Below are 17,794 nucleotides of genomic sequence, written 5' to 3' on the forward strand. Positions count from 1 at the left end.
TCTTTGTCTCTGCATTTTTTATGCTTTCTTGGTGCACCCCCTTGTGGTCTTTGTGCGCAGTCTTGTTGTAGTTAATCCTTGATTGTTGTAGGTAATACTCGCATTTGGGGTTTTGAGAAGTCCAAAACCCACTTGGGTTTTTAGTTCTTTTGTGTGACTTGTTTTATCTCTTTGAGTGGTAGCTTTGAGAATTTATTCTTTACTTACGATGTTCTAATATTTCATGTTGAGATATCATGATGTTGATTTCATTCTTTTATTTGGCTAGGCACACACTGAAACATTTTATTCTAGAAACTTTAAAAAAATACATTTCAGAGAGGAAGGGACAGGGACAGAGATAGAAATATCAATGATGAGAGAGAATCATCATTGCCTCCTGCATGTCCCACACTGGGAATCAAACCTGTAACCCAGGCATGTGTCCTGACTAGAAATCAAACCAATACCTCCTGGCCCACAGATTGATGTTCAAGCACTGAGCCATGCTGGCCAGGCTCTAGAAACTTTAAATAATTGACATTTTCTTGATCATTTGTTCCCTATCGTTTTCTCAGTTCTTTATGTTTCAAGCTTTTTTTTTTTTTTTAAATATATATTTTATTGATTTTTTACAGAGAGGAAGGGAGAGAGATAGAGAGTTAGAAACATCGATGAGAGAGAAACATCCATCAGCTGCCTCCTGCACATCTCCTACTGGGGATGTGCCCGCAACGCAGGTACATGCCCTTGACCGGAATTGAACCTGGGACCCTTCAGTCCGCAGGCTGACGCTCTATCCACTGAGCCAAACCGGTTTCGGCTATGTTTCAAGCTTTGATTACTTTTTATATCCAGTGCCTGGTACCATGTCTGATACATTGGAAGGGCCCATTAAACACTGATAATTCAAATCTTAAATTTCTTATCCTAGCCCTGGAATTTTTTTTCCATCTCTCTTTTTATGTTGTACTTTCTGTGGGATTTTATTAAGTTCTAATCCTTGAATTAATTTTTTTAAAAAATATTTTTCTTCTTTGAATATTTCTTTTTCTGACATAATTTTCTTGTAGGATTATTATTATTTTTTCCCCCAGAAGCATTCTTCTTATGAATTAAAAAATTTTCTCTATTGTTTCTCTTTCCTGAGTTAGTTTTTCCTCTTTATTTATTTTAACCTCTCATGTTTAAGATGTTTCTGAAATAGCTAGTGACTCCAGGCTATCTGATATAAAACATTATGGCATTACTAAGCTGATTAGAGCTTGTTGGTGTCTAAGGGTGTGTAGATTTATTGGAAGTGACCTGCCTAGAATTGCTTATTGGTTTAGACCACTTATCAGGTCTTTTCTCTTGGCTGGCTTTCTCCAGAATGAAATCCTCCACTTTCTTTGTGGGAATTACAGTAAAACCTCAATATAACACTAATTCAGGAGAGGGCATTTCTGTTAAAGCCAAAAGCCCATTATATAATAAAGTAGGTTTTCTGAATGTGTATGTTAAAAAATTCACAAATTAGTTAGTTTACCTGTTTTTACTTATATAGACATGTTTGTATAATTAAAATTAAGTATGCCTGAAAAGTTTAATTTCACAGAAAAGTTTTCTATATGTATTACTGTGATTTTAAATTTATACTGAATAGGTTTAGCAAATGAGTACATTCACCAGTCACAGAATAAACAAACCTACATGGCTGGGGCACACATTGGAACACATTGGAACATCGACCAGCTTGCATTAAAACTGCTACAAATACCCAACTGGTGTGGCTCAATGGATTGAGCATCATTCCATGGACCAAGAGGTCCTGGGTCCGATTCCCGGTCAGAGCACATGCCCGGGTTTTGGGCTTGATCCCCAGTGGGGGGTGTGCAGGAGGCAACTAATCAATGTGTCTCTCTCATTGATGTTTCTGTTTCTCCCTCTCACGTCCTCTCTGAAATCAAAAAATATATATATTTTTAAAAACCTGCTGCCAAAAGTCACACCACATAACAACAGAACCAATTACCAATTACTGCTCACTATACAGTGTGATCTCATGCTAATCATTCGCTGAACATTGTTTACCAGTGGTGACTCTTGGATGTAAATATGTAGACTATAGTTAAAGATATGTAATATTTATTTATGTTGGCAAAATTGCTGCATTTTTTCCAATATATGCCTATACACTAAAATGTGTTAAAAATAACAGTGAACTATTGAAAAATATATAACCTGTTAATTTAATTATAAGAAAATCTTGGTTAAAAGCATTTTAAAATTAACAGGGTGTTAATTTTCACATATGACCTACAGACCAGAAATTTTGTCCATTAAATTCGAAGTCTATTAAATCAAGGTCTGAAAAATTGAGGGTTTACTGTAATAAAATAAACTTGGCTGCCAGATTCTGGGAGTTTACTAGATACCGTAGGCTGGGGAAATCAGTCTGCTGTAGGAGGTTGTTTTGAGAATCTGAGGTCTGCCAGTTTCGTTTACATTTCCAATTACCTTTCCTGCTTATGCACCCAACTTTTCAAAGGTACTTAATAATTGCAGTTTTTGAAAATACCTGGGATTCTACAATAGGTCCAATCTGCAATGTCGGTGTCAGTTTTTTTAATGGTTGTTACATCATTTATTACTATTCTATCTACTTTCTAACTTCAAAACTCTTCTTACCACTCCTTCCTCTCCCATTCTCTTGGTCCTAATGGGTTTTCTTCTTTAATTTAATTTCATTACTCTCTCTTAGTGGTATTTCATGAAGGAAGGAGTAGTAATAAATGCATGTATTCAATGTGCCATGTTTGAAATGAGTATGTGCTTTTTTTTAGGGGAATTTTTTAGACTTTATTAATAAGGAGTACATATGCTAATCAAGTCAGTCAATAAATATTTGTTGATCTTCCAATATGTGCAAGACCCTGTGCTCAACATGGAATACACATTGATGAAGACATTAGACATTTTTCTTGCCTTACAAAACTTAAGACCTATTCAGGGAAACATATTAAAGGAACCTAAAGAAATATGTAATTACATATTTCTGTGAAAATTGTGAAAATTTTGTTAAGGAAGAGAACAAAGTGATAAGACGGTAATTACAAGGAGGGTATAATTTGGCATTGGGATCAGGGAAGACCTAAGAAAAGTATGACCTTTAAAAGTAGAGATTTGGAAAATGAGCAATAGTAATCATGGCTAAGAGTGAAAGGAAACACCTTCTAGACATAAGGAACAGTACCTCGAAAGGTCTTAAGAGGGACGAAGAACTCGGAGTATTCAAAGAACTGCAAAATAAGGCCAGTGTAGATGGAGTTTAGAAACCAAAAGGGAGCACACACTAAGATTTGGTTGAAGTGACAGGCAAGAACCAGATAATTCAGAGCTTTGTAGACAATGTTCAGGAGCTTGGCTTTTATTGTAAAAACAATATCATGGGAATCCACTGAAGAATTTTAAGCAATGCAATGGCAGACAATGCCATTGTAGTGATGTGGATTCAAGATTATAAACCTCACGTGGAAAACCTAGGTAGGTAGGTGTTCTAGTAGTCCAAGGGAGAGAGATTTTGTATTAGATAGTAAGGATAGATGGAAGAGTTTCAAGCTATATTTAGGAGCAAGATTGGACAGTATTTGCGGATTCCTTATATGAGAGGGAGACGAAGACAACGGTACTAGAATGATTTTCCCCCCTTGGCTTGAGGTTTCCCTCCTGGTCCATAGTATGCTCTTTAAAAGACTTCACTTGCAGAATATTCCCATGTTTGTATAGAAATTTGTTCATAATATTATCTCTCAAATACAAAACAGTTATTTTAAACTAAATACATTTCATATATTATGCCCAATCCTCACAATGATTGTAAGCATTAGCTACCATTCCTATGTTATAGACAGAGAATTGGGGGCTCAGAAAGATGAACTAATTTGCCCAAGAAAACAATGCTTATAATTAACATAGTTTGAGATTAAGAACTCATATAACTGATTCTTATACTCTGATCTTTCAATAGCAATATACTACCTTTCATTATATTCTCTTTTCTTCTCTTTGAACCTACAAATACCCTTCCTGTCAGTTGGTCAGCACCATTATAGTGCATGTGTTCAGTCCTTTTCTTCTAAGGTCAGCATCTCAGAATTCCAAGGCAAATAGTATTTTCATCAAATCCCAAACATATTATCTAGCCCCCAAAGAATTCTTCCTATCTACCACTCATGCTAGATTCAGTCAACATTTGACTTTTTTAAAGGTATTCTCCCATCTGAATTGATACCCTCTATTTCTTTATCACTTGTTAAAGTCACCATGGGCCTCTAGTTACTGAATCTAGAAAAGTACTGTCAAATAGAACTTTTAGCAATGATGGAAATGTTCTATATTTGTGATTTCCAGCATGGTAGCCACTAGCCACACTTAGCTACTGAACCCTGGAAATGTAAATAGTGCCAACTGAATTTGAATATTTATTTAATTTTAATTAGGTTTAATTGAAATAGATAATATTAGTGGGTACTGTAATGAACAACACAGATCTAACCAAAGGCTAGCAAACTTTTTCTTAAAGGGTCAGATTGACCAGTAGGTCACAGTTTGATTCCCGTTCTGGACGCATGCTTGAGTTGTGGGCTCGATTCCCAAGAGGGGGTATGCAGTAGGCAGCCGGCCAATAATTCTCTATCATCATTGATGTTTCTCTCTCTCCCGCTCCCTCTCCATCTCCCTTTCTCTCTCTGAAATCAAAACCATATTAAAAAAAAAAAAAAGGTTCAGATTGTAAATACTCAGTTTGTATACAATGTGGTCTCTGTTGCAACTACTCACTTCTGCCATTGTAGCTTAAAAGTAGCCATAGACAGTATATAAATAAATAACTCTGGCTGTGTTCCAATAAAACTTTACTTATAAAAATTGTTGCAGTGCTGCAGTTATAGTTCGCCTACCCTTTATAATTTTTTCTTTGACATGTTAATTTAATCCTGTCAACTCTACTTAAGTATGATCATTTCCCATACTTTACACTTATGCTGTGGCATGCTCTTATATGTATATATGTGTATGAGTGTGTGTGTGTGTGTGTGTGTGATTAGAGTCATCTTATAAGAAAGGAGATAAGAGTAAGTTATGTGTATATTTAGCAAGCTCCCCTTTGTAATTCCTGCTTATAGCAATGCTTGCAAACCAATGGCCTACTTTCTGCTTTCATCTTACTATGTGATCTCTTCTCGCTATTCTTGTCCATTTTTTTAAAATATGGTTTAATTCTTTCATTTTAATTTAAGTTTTTTTTCTCCCAAACAAGAAAAATGTGAGTGATTGCTTTCATATTTTCTTTCAGTCCTGGGATCAAGACTTGAAACCAAGAAATTATTTCTGAAGAAGGAAATTAATGAAATAGAGTCAGCCCAGTGGGAGATAATGGGAAGACTTACAAGACACGACCTTCAATGCTCTAGTTTCAGAGATAATTGGGAATGTAATGACCAGTTTGAGAAACAACATGGCTCTCAGGAGGGAAATTTCAGTCAACCAATATACACCCATGAAAGCATGCCCACTTTTAATCAGCATCCATCCTTTACATTACAGCAAATCATTCATAATAAAGAGAAATACTGTGCCACTAAGGAATATAGGAAAACCTTTAGACAAGATTCACAGCTTACCACACATCAGATTATTCATACCATTGAGAAACCTTATGAATGTAAAGAATGTGGAAAGGCCTTTAGACATCCCTCAAGACTCCGCCATCATCAGAAAATTTATACTGGCAAGAAACCCTTTGAATGTCAAGAATGTGGAAAAACCTTTCTTTATGGCTCAGACCTTACTCGGCATCAGAGAATTCACACTGGTGAGAAGCCCTATGAATGTAAAGAATGTGGAAAGGCCTTTAGTAGTGGCTCAAACTTCACTAGACATCAGAGAATTCACACTGGTGAGAAGCCCTATGAATGTAAAGAATGTGGGAAGGCCTTTAGTAGTGGCTCAAACTTTACTCAACATCAGAGAATTCACACTGGGGAGAAGCCCTATGAATGTAAGGAATGTGGCAATGCCTTTAGCCAGAGTTCACAACTTATTAAACATCAGAGAATTCATACAGGTGAGAAACCTTATGAATGTAAGGAATGTGAAAAGGCTTTTCGTTCTGGTTCAGACCTTACTCGACACCAGAGAATTCATACTGGTGAGAAACCCTATGAATGTAAAATATGTGGGAAAGCTTATTCTCAGAGTTCACAACTTATTAGTCATCAGAGAATTCATACTGGTGAGAAACCCTATGAATATAGGGAATGTGGAAAGACCTTTAATTATGGCTCACAACTTATTCAACATCAAAATTTGTACTGGTGAAAAAACCACAGAATATATGAAATGTGTGAAGGCTTTTAATTATAGCTCAAAACTATTCAACATCAGAGAATTATCTTGATGATAATCCTTCTAAATAGGGTACTGTATAAACATGTTATTTGTTGACTACAGCTAATTTATCCTAAGAAAAATGTAGGAAAAACACTCCTGAGTATATTTTGGAAGATCTTTAATAAAATTTGTATTTCTCTTGATATCAGATAATTCAACCTAGCATGTATTGAAAATGACAGATCTTTTGACACCTTTATAATCTTAAACATCAGAGATTCATGCTGAAATGTAATCCTGTGATTTTCATATTCCTCCCTAATTTGTCTATAGTTGTTATATTCTTGATCTTAATTCATCTTAAATTTATATGACTGTAAAGTCCGTCTGTTTACATCATGGCTTGTAAAATACCTTTATTTTTAAAATACCTTTAATAACAGAGAAGTGGCCTCTTTATTTTTGAAGATGACTTATTTTGCTTTTTACAAAATTTAGACTTTCTTAATGTAAATACATCCACGAACAATTTTGCATTCAGTAAATAGAAATCCTTTAATGGCTTCATGGTGTTTCCTTGTGATGCTCTAATACCGTTTTATTAAGCCCCTATTGATAGACATTATCATTTCTTCCAGAGTTTTTGCCATCATACACAGTGCCCTGATGGACATTATCCCTTGGTATATCTTTTTATCATATGTTTTATTTAATTGCAGAAATAATGCGTGAATATATTTTCCTTATAAAGATTTAGCCCTAGCTCATTTGGCCCAGTAGATAGAGCCTGTGGACTGAAGAGGCCCAGGTTCAATTCTGGTCAATGGCACATGCCCAAGTTTTGGGCTCAATCCTTAGTTAGGGGCGTGCAGGAGGCAGCCGATCAATGATTCCTTCTCATCATTGATGTTTCTATCTCTCCCTCTCCCTCTCTGAAATCAATAAAAATATATTTTTAAAAAGATTTAAACATTACAAATAAGACCCTTCACCACTATCCTTATACCCATTGTCCTTCCCAAAGGATAGTTATCAGTTTAGTATTTATCCTTCCTGAAAATTTTTCTGTTTTTATACATGTATGTCTCTGCAGAAATTATAAAAAGGGGATAATTGTAATACCTATCTCATAATTTTGTGAAAGGGTGAAATAAGAGAAAGTGTTTGAAATCATGCATGTCATAAATAGATACTCACTGAATTTTAGTCATTGTTATATTCATTGTTGTCATTAGTATTATTTGTTGAAAGACAACTATTTCTGAAGACCTTACTCAACATCAAGCAAGATATGTAATTGAAGTTGAGAGTAATGAATTAAGAAAATTTCTATCATTTATTTTTTTAGGGAACATGAAATAATCTTGGGATTTGGTGGGGAAAGTAGTGTGTGTAATGTGCAGGAAGGACCCTATTCAGACTGGCATCCTTTTAACTACTTATAATATCTAATATTAAAAAAGAATATTTACAAAACATTTCTGAAGAAAAAGTATGAAAAGACAAACAACATTAGGTTTGAAAAAAATTGATTATTACATATGCATATAGATAGAGACACCTTAGAGTTACTGATTTAAAATGCTGTACTGAATACTATGCTTCTTTCTAATACATTTGAAAACCTAAACAAAATTATTTTGTAGGAAGATAAAAATTACCAGTGTTGACTCAGAAAATCATAACTCTTGGAAGACTCTCTTACAAACACAGGAAAAATAGAAATTTTACATAAATACTGTAGCTATTAATTGCCAAACCACCAACCTCCCTCCCCCTTTTTTGTTAGGCAAAACGTTACCAAGTGGTCAAGGAATTTTTATATAGAAGTAGACATGTCATAACAAACGTTAACAATCTTGATGTTAGAAGTGCTTTAGAAGGATACAAAAAAGGAAGCCATTTTTTAGTATTACCCATGAAGTTGTTGCATGCAAACTAAAGAAATTAGCAAACTGTGTGTATCAAAAGAATAACAAATAAACCTGATTGGGATAGTTAAGAAGGATGCCCAATGGCCAGTTCCAGCTAATAAATACTGCGAGGAAAATCAGGCCCCGTTTGCCAGCTCTTCTGACTTCAAGAGCCCCCAGAAATCTACATATTTTTAAGTGTGTGATGGCTCTTGATTTTTAAATAGCAGCTCAGATTTAAAATAAAATAAACCATGGGGACTAACAAAGATATATAAACTCTGAAAGTGGCCCATGGGTTACTTTTCTGCACACTTATATATCAGTAAGTGTGCTAAAGGCTTGCAAGAGGAGTTTTTAAATGCCTTGCCACCAAGGAAATTTAAGGAGAAAGTACAACATAAGATAATTTACCTGGAATTTCTTAGATGTGAACAGTGGTTACAAATACACAGATAAAGTAGCTAACTTCTAAGTGTAAATTCTTTTTAAAAAAACAGACTTGATTTGGCCTCAATATTTTCCGCATTTTAAAAATTTATTCTAAGCATTATGTCAGTTACATAGAATATACATTCATGTGCCACTTAACTGACAGGGATGTGTTCTTAGAAATGAATCATTAGACAATTTTATTGTTATGCAAATATAAGTTCTACTTACACAAACCTGAATGGTATTGCATATCACACATCTGGCTACATGGCATACCATTGTTGTATGTGCAGTTAGTTTTGACTGAAACATTATTATTTTATGTTTTATATACCTTTCCTAAGATATATGTATACACACACAACTGAAAAAAATAGATAAACTCTCAAGAGAAAAAATAGCCAGACTATCACAATTTTGCACTAGCAACAAATGTGTCACTGGAATTATGTATTGTGTTCTAGACCAAGGGTCAGCAAACTTTCCATAAAGGGCCAGATAGTTTACATTTTAGCTGTTGTGGGCCATAATTTTGAAATTAAAAATAAATGTCCCATAGGTTAGCTTTGTTTAGATTTAACATAGTGTTTTGAGGTGGACCTTTCTTTCCTGTGCCTCAATTTTCATGCTCATCAAGCAGCTTCCTACATTGTATGGATATCATTCTGAGAAAGGAAAATCATATAGTCAAAGTATAGGTCTGCCTTTCATTCCCTGCCACCTCTTCTTAGATACCATGTTAAAGGGTTTTGTTTGTTTTAATATTGAGTTACTTTATTTGCAGACATATTTTATAATCAATTTGAGAAAAGTAGAGAAAATATCTGCAAATGGGAAAATTATTAGACACTACTTCATCCTAAAGTTTTACATTACTACCAAAATGAGAATTTCTAAATGAAATTTCATATTCTTTGTTGGTATATTTTAAGTCATTTATTTAGTTCCTCATTTAAAATTACAGAGGTAATGAATGCATTTGTACCCAAACCAATGAAATAATTACAATAAAAAATTTTTTAAATATATTTTATTGATTTTTTACAGAGAGGAGAGGAGAGGGGGAGAGAGTTAGAAACATCAATGAGAGAGAAACATGGGTCAGCTGCCTCCTGCACAACCCCCACTGGGGATGTGCCCACAACCAAGGCACATGCCCCTGATGGGAATCGAACCTGGGACCCTTTAGTCCGCAGGCCGATGCTCTATCCACTGAGCCAAACTGGATAGGGCTGACAATAAAATTTTAAAAATAAATATCTCCATCCCCTCCATTCACTCTTCCCCTCTGTGCATTTCCTTTGAGTAATGTTTAAACCTTGTGTATATCCCCCATATATCTCTTTGTACTTAAACATTAACAAGCAAATTACTTTAGTATATTTTTGCAAAAAAAAAAATGATATACATTTATCTATAATTTACTTTTTTAACATTCTCCTGTACATTTTGGATTTTCCTTCAAGGCAATCCATGATTATTATTTCACAGTATGCTTGTACCAATACCTAGTCTATTCTCCAATTGTGATATTTCAGTTTGCTTCCTCTTTGTAATTTAAAAGTAGTGCTGCAATAAACATTCTTTTTTAAAATATATATATATTTTATTGATTTTTTACAGAGAGGAAGGGAGAGAGATAGTTAGAAACATCGATGAGAGAGAAACATTGATCAGCTGCCTCCTGCACATCTCCTACTGGGGATATGCCCGCAACCAAGGTACATGCTCCCGACCGGAACCGAACCTGGGACCCTTCAGCCCGCACGCCGACGCTCTATCCACTGAGCCAAACCGGTTTCGGCTGCAATAAACATTCTTATAATTTTGTCTATTTTATTTTTATAAAATAGGTTTCCCAAAGCATTTCCAGGGTTTTCTGTTTCCTAGGAAGGCGTTGCTTATAGAAAATTTTAGAGGGCAAGTGGATAAAGGAAAAGTGCGTAGTTTTTCATGTGTGCTTATGTGGGTGTGTATACACACATATAGATTTAACATTTTAATCCATCTGGAATTAATTATTGTATATGGTCTGACACAGGATGTCAGCTTTATATTCATAAATAAAGCCAATTACTTCAGAACCAATTATTAAACTATTCATCTTTCTCCTACTGAATTAAAATATTATTTATCATATATTAAATGCTCATCTTCAGATCTATTTCTGTGCTCTATTTTCCAGCAATCTTTGAATTACAATTTTCAGTAACTTATTACTTGGAAATAAAGAGCTATATTATTAATATGCAGTTTTGACTTGTAAATAAAAAACATGATTCTTCATTAGAATTTTAAAATTATTTTACCCACTTTCAATAAAAGACTCATTGGTATTATATTTGGACTATTATTCATTTTAAATACAGAGTATCTTAAAATGGACTCACAGTTGACATTGAGTATTCATTAAAACACGTGTGTTCTGAAATTTCTTGGATAACTCTCCATTCTTACTTTCTAATCCTATATAATAAAACTCCAGCCACTGAAACAGCAGAAAGACCGGAGACCAGAACCACCAGGCCCCTCAACTGGGTTGGCCCCGCCCCCCAGCAAGCGGTTAGAAGCGATCAGGCAGGCAAGTGAGTGCTTAGGGGCCAGCAGGCAGGCAGAGCCCTGAGATCAATCGCCTCAAAGAGGGAGACACAGGCTCCTGCCACAGTCTGCTGGAGGGATGCTCGGAGGCTGTGATGGGAGGCGTTGGCGCCAGGCAGCTCCTGAGCAGCTCGGCACTTGCAGCCTGGTGTCGCCGACTCTGCCCTTGGCTTCTGCAAGTCTGGACTGCCACTCCTCCTGCTATGATGCCTGGGCAGATCCCGGACCCTTCCATGACTGCGGGCTCTCTGCTAGGGCTCGGCCCCCTGACCGGACTCCCCAGCTTGGCCCTTACTGCAGAGGAGCTGAAATACGCTGACATCCACAACATTGGGGTCATGACCGCCCCTTTGCACTTCCTGAAGGTGAAACTGGGCAAGAGGCCTCAACCTGTGAAAAGTGAGCTAGACTAGGAAGAGGAGCAGAGGAAAAGGCGCCAGGAATAGAACAAAGTGATGGCAGCCTGATGCTGGAACAAGGAGTGGAGGGAGTTTCTACAGGGGAATATGAGTGGCTGGAACTCATGAGCACAGAGCTGAAAACCCAGATGGAGGAGCTGCAGGAGCAGCAGCAGTTCATCCTGATGCTCAACTGACATCGCTCCACCTGCATCGTCAGGACCAACAGCATTAAGGCTCTGGACTCAGAGGCAATCCACTGCTGGAGGAGCTGGAGAAGAAGTGACCATGGGCTGGGAGGAGGAAGCGGAGGAGAAGGACATGAGAGGGAGGAGGAGGAGGGTCCCAGAGGGCTCTTCCTTGCTGCATGAAAAACTCTTCAGTGAGGCTCAGCACAGCCAGCATTGGTGGGGCTTTTTTTGTGAAACTCAGATCAGCTACACCAGGGGAAGAAACCCAGGCTGATGAAACCCAGGACCAAGCGCTGAGACCAAAGTAGTCCTGAGGGGGGGCCTGTTCTGCCTGGGGCCAAGCTTGCAGGAGGCAGGACAGAGGCCCTGGCGGAGAGAGATGCCCAACCAGGCAGCTGTGTGCACTTCTCCAGCCTTTCCACTAGGGCATCCCCCAAAGGACCTCTGAGCAGCCGGGAAAAGCCATGAGTTGCATTCAAAATTAGGCTCAGTATGGAACTTAGAGTGAAACTGCAATCTGCCTGCCCCCAGCCCTGACCCTGACCGTGCCCCTGACCCTGATCCTGATGCAAGGCGGGAGAAAGGCACAGTGCCAAGCCCTGCTGTACCCACTCACCGTGGTCCAGCTTAGTCCTGTCCAGAGTGGCAGCCTGGGCACAGCCTTGCTGGCCCTGCTGGAGTTGCTGTGGGCACGAGGCATGGGCATCCTTTCAAAGCACATACTCACTGAATGTTTACAGACTGGCTGTCCTGGCAGGGCTTTCAACTGCACATGTTTACAAAAAAAAAGATTTTGTACAAGCAATATATAAATGGATTTCTATAATCACTAGATGTGATACAGTATAAATATGCTATGCTTTGTTTGTTATGAACAGATATTCAGCAGTTAAGGCCATTGGGTGTAACTTCTAAGTATTGTAGTCTCTGGGTGTTGGGGGTGGCAGGGGCGGGGGTGTGGTGCATTTCCATCCTAGTAAACCCTTCATAGTACTCAGTTCTGTATCACTCAGTAAACATTACTCTTACTTCAAAAAAAAAAAAAAAAGAGGGAGGCCCAGGCTACCTTGTCAGTGGCCCTGCAGTGGGTGGGTGGAGCCTCCCTCTGTGGGGTGATCGATCTGGGGACCCCACCATTGATTGCCCCACAGAGGGAGGCCCAGGCCACCAGCCAGTGACACTGTGGCAGATGTTAGGTCTGGCCAGCAATCGCCCCGCAGAGGGAGGTCTAGGCCAGCCAAGCGATCGCACCCCATAACCTATCACCTGCAGAGGGAGGCTACCAGTGGCAGGGAAGGTGTGTGTGTGGGGGGGGACAGCACTGCACAGATGGCAAGCAGTGGCAGTGGCAGGGGTGGGGCCAGGTGCCAGAAGCCTGGGGAAGGAAAGCCCTGATAGGCCCTGATCTCAGGCCAGGCCTAGAGACCCTACCTTAGGGGTCCTGGATTGCAATAGGGTGTAGGCCAGGCTGAGGGAGCCCCCCCCAGCCCAGTGCATGAATTTTTGTGCACTGGGCCTCTAGTAGCTTTATAATGTAATGCTTTATAATACTTAAAATATGCTACCCTGGCCAGTTTGGCTCAGTGGTTGGAGTGTCAACCCACACACAAAAGGGTCATGGGTTCAATTCCCAGTCAAGTGCACATACCTCAGTTATGGGTTTGCTCCCTGCCCCCAGTTGGGGCACGTGTGGGAGGCAACCAATCGATGTGTCTCTCTCTCCTTCCCCTCCTCCTTCCTTCCCTCCCACTTTCTCTGAAAAGCAATGGAAAAAATATCCTCGGGTGAGGATTAATAACAAAAAATGTTGGTAAATTCTGAGAATTTACTATCTCTTATTAGAGTATCTAGATATATAAAAGCCTAATATGAAAGTGTCCCCTTGTGAGTTTGACCAACTGGGAGTTCAATCGCTCCCTATGACCTGCGCTGACCACCAGGGGACAGTGCAGAATGAAGGAAGGCCCCGGCTGGCAGCTGGCAGCTGCTAGGGACCCTACCCATGCACGAATTTTGTACACTGGGCCTCTAGTTGATTATACAGTGATAGATTCCTTTGATATTTTGTAATCTGAAGATTTAATCATATATTCATGTCACAGTATTTAAACCTATTTAACTTTCTTGCCTTCATGTTGTAGACCTGATGACAGTTGTTATTGTGCAGGACTATTTTTTACCACTTCCCCCCATTTTTACAGACTGAAGGGTTGGTTTTTGAGGTTAATTTTTATCCCTTCTCTTGTTTATATATCATAAGAGAAATGATATATTGCCTTGGTGAAATGTGTTAAAACACACAAATTACTGCCCCCCTTTTATTTGGCCCTGAATTTTTTGTCTTCTCTGGGGCAGGCAGGCCATGATTATTTATGCCTAGTCTGCAGGCCCATTCTACAGGCACAGTCCTCTGACTGTATGTATTTCAATATCTAGAGTTTAAATAAAGTATTAAGATGTGCATTTTAACTACAGATGCAGGCTGCCTCTTTCCATAAAGCATTACCAACAAAAATGCTCTATTTCTTCATTTGTGCAGAAATCAAGAGGAGAGAATTATGATTAATTATCACTACAGAAAATTCTACTATAACCACCTTTTGTACTTTTAATTTTAATGGACACACATATTGGTTATAGTGGATTGGTCTACTTTTGTTTATTTGAGTAGATAAGGGAATTCACTTATAGAATACTGAGTTGCTCAAACAAAATCTTAGAGTTCTAAGGAATAAAGATATAGAGTCAGGAATAATACTTTAAGTGATGGCAAAGAACTTGTGTGGTGAGGTCACCACTGCAGCTGCTGATGACAGAATCCGCAGCTTATGCTACTGACATCATAGGTGTTGGACTCTGAATGTTCCTGCTACTGCTACCCAGGGTTACACAGATTCTGACACCTGTACGGAATCCCCAGTCTTTGTTATTTTGTATCATCACCTTGTGGTTCTGAGATGGGTGTGTTTGAGTGCCAAAGCCTAGTTTCCATCCTTATGCATTAACTTCTGGGAAGAGTGGGATGCATTTTTAATCTAGTAAGAATCAACCTCTGCTTCTTAAAGAGGTGTTTCTAGCGTTTTGGTGATAATTTCCATAGTTGTGGTAAAAATTTATAATCTTACTATCACTATTCCACCTTGGCTTCAAACTATCTGAGAATATTAAGGGAGACAAATTAACATTAAAAGTCAAATCATGGACCATTTTTACAAACTTCTTAACTTTTATTCTACATTGTCATGCAGTTAAAATTTCCTTTGGAAAAAAATATGTCCATGTAGTTCAGGGTATTATAATCAGTTGTATATGAAATCTTAGTGATAAATTGTATTCTCTTATAATCTATAAACTTGAAATTTTAATTTTTGTAATTTAAAAGAATTTAGATTTGAGAACTTAAGAACTCTTAGATAAGATTAATTTTATCTTAGTTACATTTTTTATTGTTTTACCTTTTTTAAAAATATATTTTATTGATTTTTTACAGAGAGGAAGGGAGAGAGATAGAGTTAGAAACATTGATGAGAGAGAAACATCGATCAGCTGCCTCCCGCACATCTCCTACTGGGGATGTGCCCGCAACCCAGGTATGCCCCCGACCGGAATCGAACCCGGGACCCTTGAGTCCGCAGGCCGACTCTCTATCCACTGAGCCAAACCGGTTTCAGCTTGTTTTACCTTTTTACAAATCTTTTTAAAACTTTTTATTTTCTTTATTGATTAAGGTATTACATGTATGTCCTTTTCCCCCCATTCCATGTCCTTTGATTGATCTCTCCCCTTTCCCCCCACCCTCCTCTGCCTTCCCTTTGAGGTTTGACAGTCTGATCAATGCTTCTCTGTCTCTGGATCTTTCTTAGTTACATTTAATTTTATGAAATTGATTTCATGTTACATAAAATCTTAAGGAACTCGGTTTTTCCTTTTAACATTAGTTTGTCAAGATTCATCCTATTGTTCAATATAATCCGTTAATTTTAACTATAATGTTCCATAGTGTAAGCATATCAAAATTCACTGACCCACTTTTTAAAAAAATGTTTTTTATTGATTTCAGAGAGAGGAAGAGAGATAGAAACATCAATGGTGAGAGAGAATCATCAATTGGCTGCCTCCTGCACGCCGCCTACTAGGGATCAAGCTTGCAACCTGGGTGGATGTTCAGCCACTGAGCCACACCAGCCAGGCCCACCCACTTTTTTGAGATTTTAAACACAATCCTTTAATTAGTTGGGATTGTTTCACCCATACCTAGGCAACTACTAATCTACTTTCTGTCTTTATAAATTTACCTATTTTATACATTTAATATAAACACAATCATATATGTTATTTTTTCTATCTGGCTTCTTTCACATAACATGTTTTCAAGATTCATCTTATGCTGCAGCATGTGTCAATCCTTCATTCTTTTAATGGCTGAATAATATCCTATTGTATAACTATACCACATTTAACTTATCCATCCCTTAGTTGCTGGACATCTAGGTTTTCCTATTTTGGGCTATGATTAATAATGCTACTATGAAGCCCTGGCCGGGTAGCTCTGTTGGTTAGAGTGACATCCCAATACACTGTGAGTTCCATTCTGGGTCAGGGCACATATAAGAATCAACCAATGAATGCATAAATAAGTGGAACAACAAATCAATGTTTCTCTCTCTCAAATCAATCGATCAATTTTAAAATCTATGAACATTCATGGGAATTTTTTATGGATATTTATTTTTATTTCTCTTGGTTATATATGAGTAGAATTGTTAGGTTATATGGTTATATGTCTAAGAGTTTGTGGATCTCCCAGATTGTTTTCCAAAGTAGCTGAACCATTTTATATTTCTACTAGCAGTGTATGAGGATTCAGATTTCTTCACATCCTTGCAGGAGGCAGCCAATCAATAATTCTCATCAATGCCAAACCGGTTTGGCTCAGTGGATAGAGCGTCGGCCTGCGGACTGAAGGGTCCCGGGTTCGATTCCGGTCAAGGGCATGTACCTTGGTTGCGGGCACATCTCCAGTGGGAGGTGTGCAGGAGGCAGCTGGTCGATGTTTCTCTCTCATCGATGTTTCTGACTCTCTCTCCCTCTCCCTTCCTCTCTGTAAAAAATCAATAAAATATATATTTAAAAAAAAAATAATTCTCATCATTGATGTTTCTATGTATCTCTCTCCCTTCCTCTCTGAAATATATATATATTTCATCTTTGATGAAAGGTGAATCCTTCATCTTTGTCCTTTTTCAAGATTTTTTTTTTTTTTTTAGCTAATCTAGGTTCTTTGTATTCCCATATGAATTTTCAGGTCAGCTTGTCAATTTACCAAGGAGACTAGGTGGGATTTTTAAGAGATTGCATTGGAAAATAGTGCCACTTTCACCATATTAAGCATTCTGACCAGTGGAGATGGAATGTCTTTCCTTTCATTTAGGACTACTTCAATTTCTTTCAACAATGCTTTGTAGTTAGAAGAGTATAAGTTTTGCACTTATTTTATTGAATTTATTCCTAAATACTTTTTATGTAATTGTAAATGGAATTTTTATTTTTACTTTCCATTTTAATTGTTCATTGCAACTGTATGGAAATAGAATTGATTTTTGTATCTTGGTCATGCATCCTGAAACCTTAAAGAAGTAATTTATCTAGTTTTTTACTAGATTCCTTAGGGTTATCTATATACAAGACCATGTCATCATCAAACAGTTTTCCTTTTAATCTCCAAATCTTTTTATTTCACTTTCTCTTACCTAATTGCTGTGCCTAGAACCTCTGGTCAAATGTAATTGGTGGATAGATATCCTCAAATTGTTTTTGATTATAAGAGAAAAGCATTCAATCTTTTGGAATTAAATATTATGTTATCTGTGGAGTGTTTGTAGATGAACTTAATCAGGTTGAGAAAATT

General features: G+C 37.6%; 1 protein-coding gene and 1 pseudogene across 2 annotated transcripts in view; both read left to right on the forward strand.

Annotated features, from left to right (window-relative positions):
- Positions 1-6,732, forward strand: part of ZNF566 (zinc finger protein 566) — a 21,956-nt gene extending 15,224 nt beyond the window's left edge. The window contains exon 4 of one of the 2 annotated variants that reach the window (XM_015567894.1): positions 5,315-6,732. In XM_015567894.1, coding sequence (XP_015423380.1) covers positions 5,315-6,339 — 1,025 coding nt within the window. In that variant the 3' untranslated portion in view covers positions 6,340-6,732. The remainder of the gene's footprint in view (positions 1-5,314) is intronic. The other variant, XM_015567893.1, reaches the window with a different exon arrangement.
- A 4,519-nt stretch (positions 6,733-11,251) lies between these two features.
- On the forward strand, positions 11,252-11,981 carry LOC102774884 (annotated as a pseudogene).
- Positions 11,982-17,794: the final 5,813 nt, after the last annotated feature.

The sequence above is a fragment of the Myotis davidii genome, unplaced genomic scaffold (genome assembly GCF_000327345.1).
Source record: "Myotis davidii unplaced genomic scaffold, ASM32734v1 scaffold1004, whole genome shotgun sequence".
Taxonomy (NCBI): Eukaryota; Metazoa; Chordata; class Mammalia; order Chiroptera; family Vespertilionidae; genus Myotis; species Myotis davidii.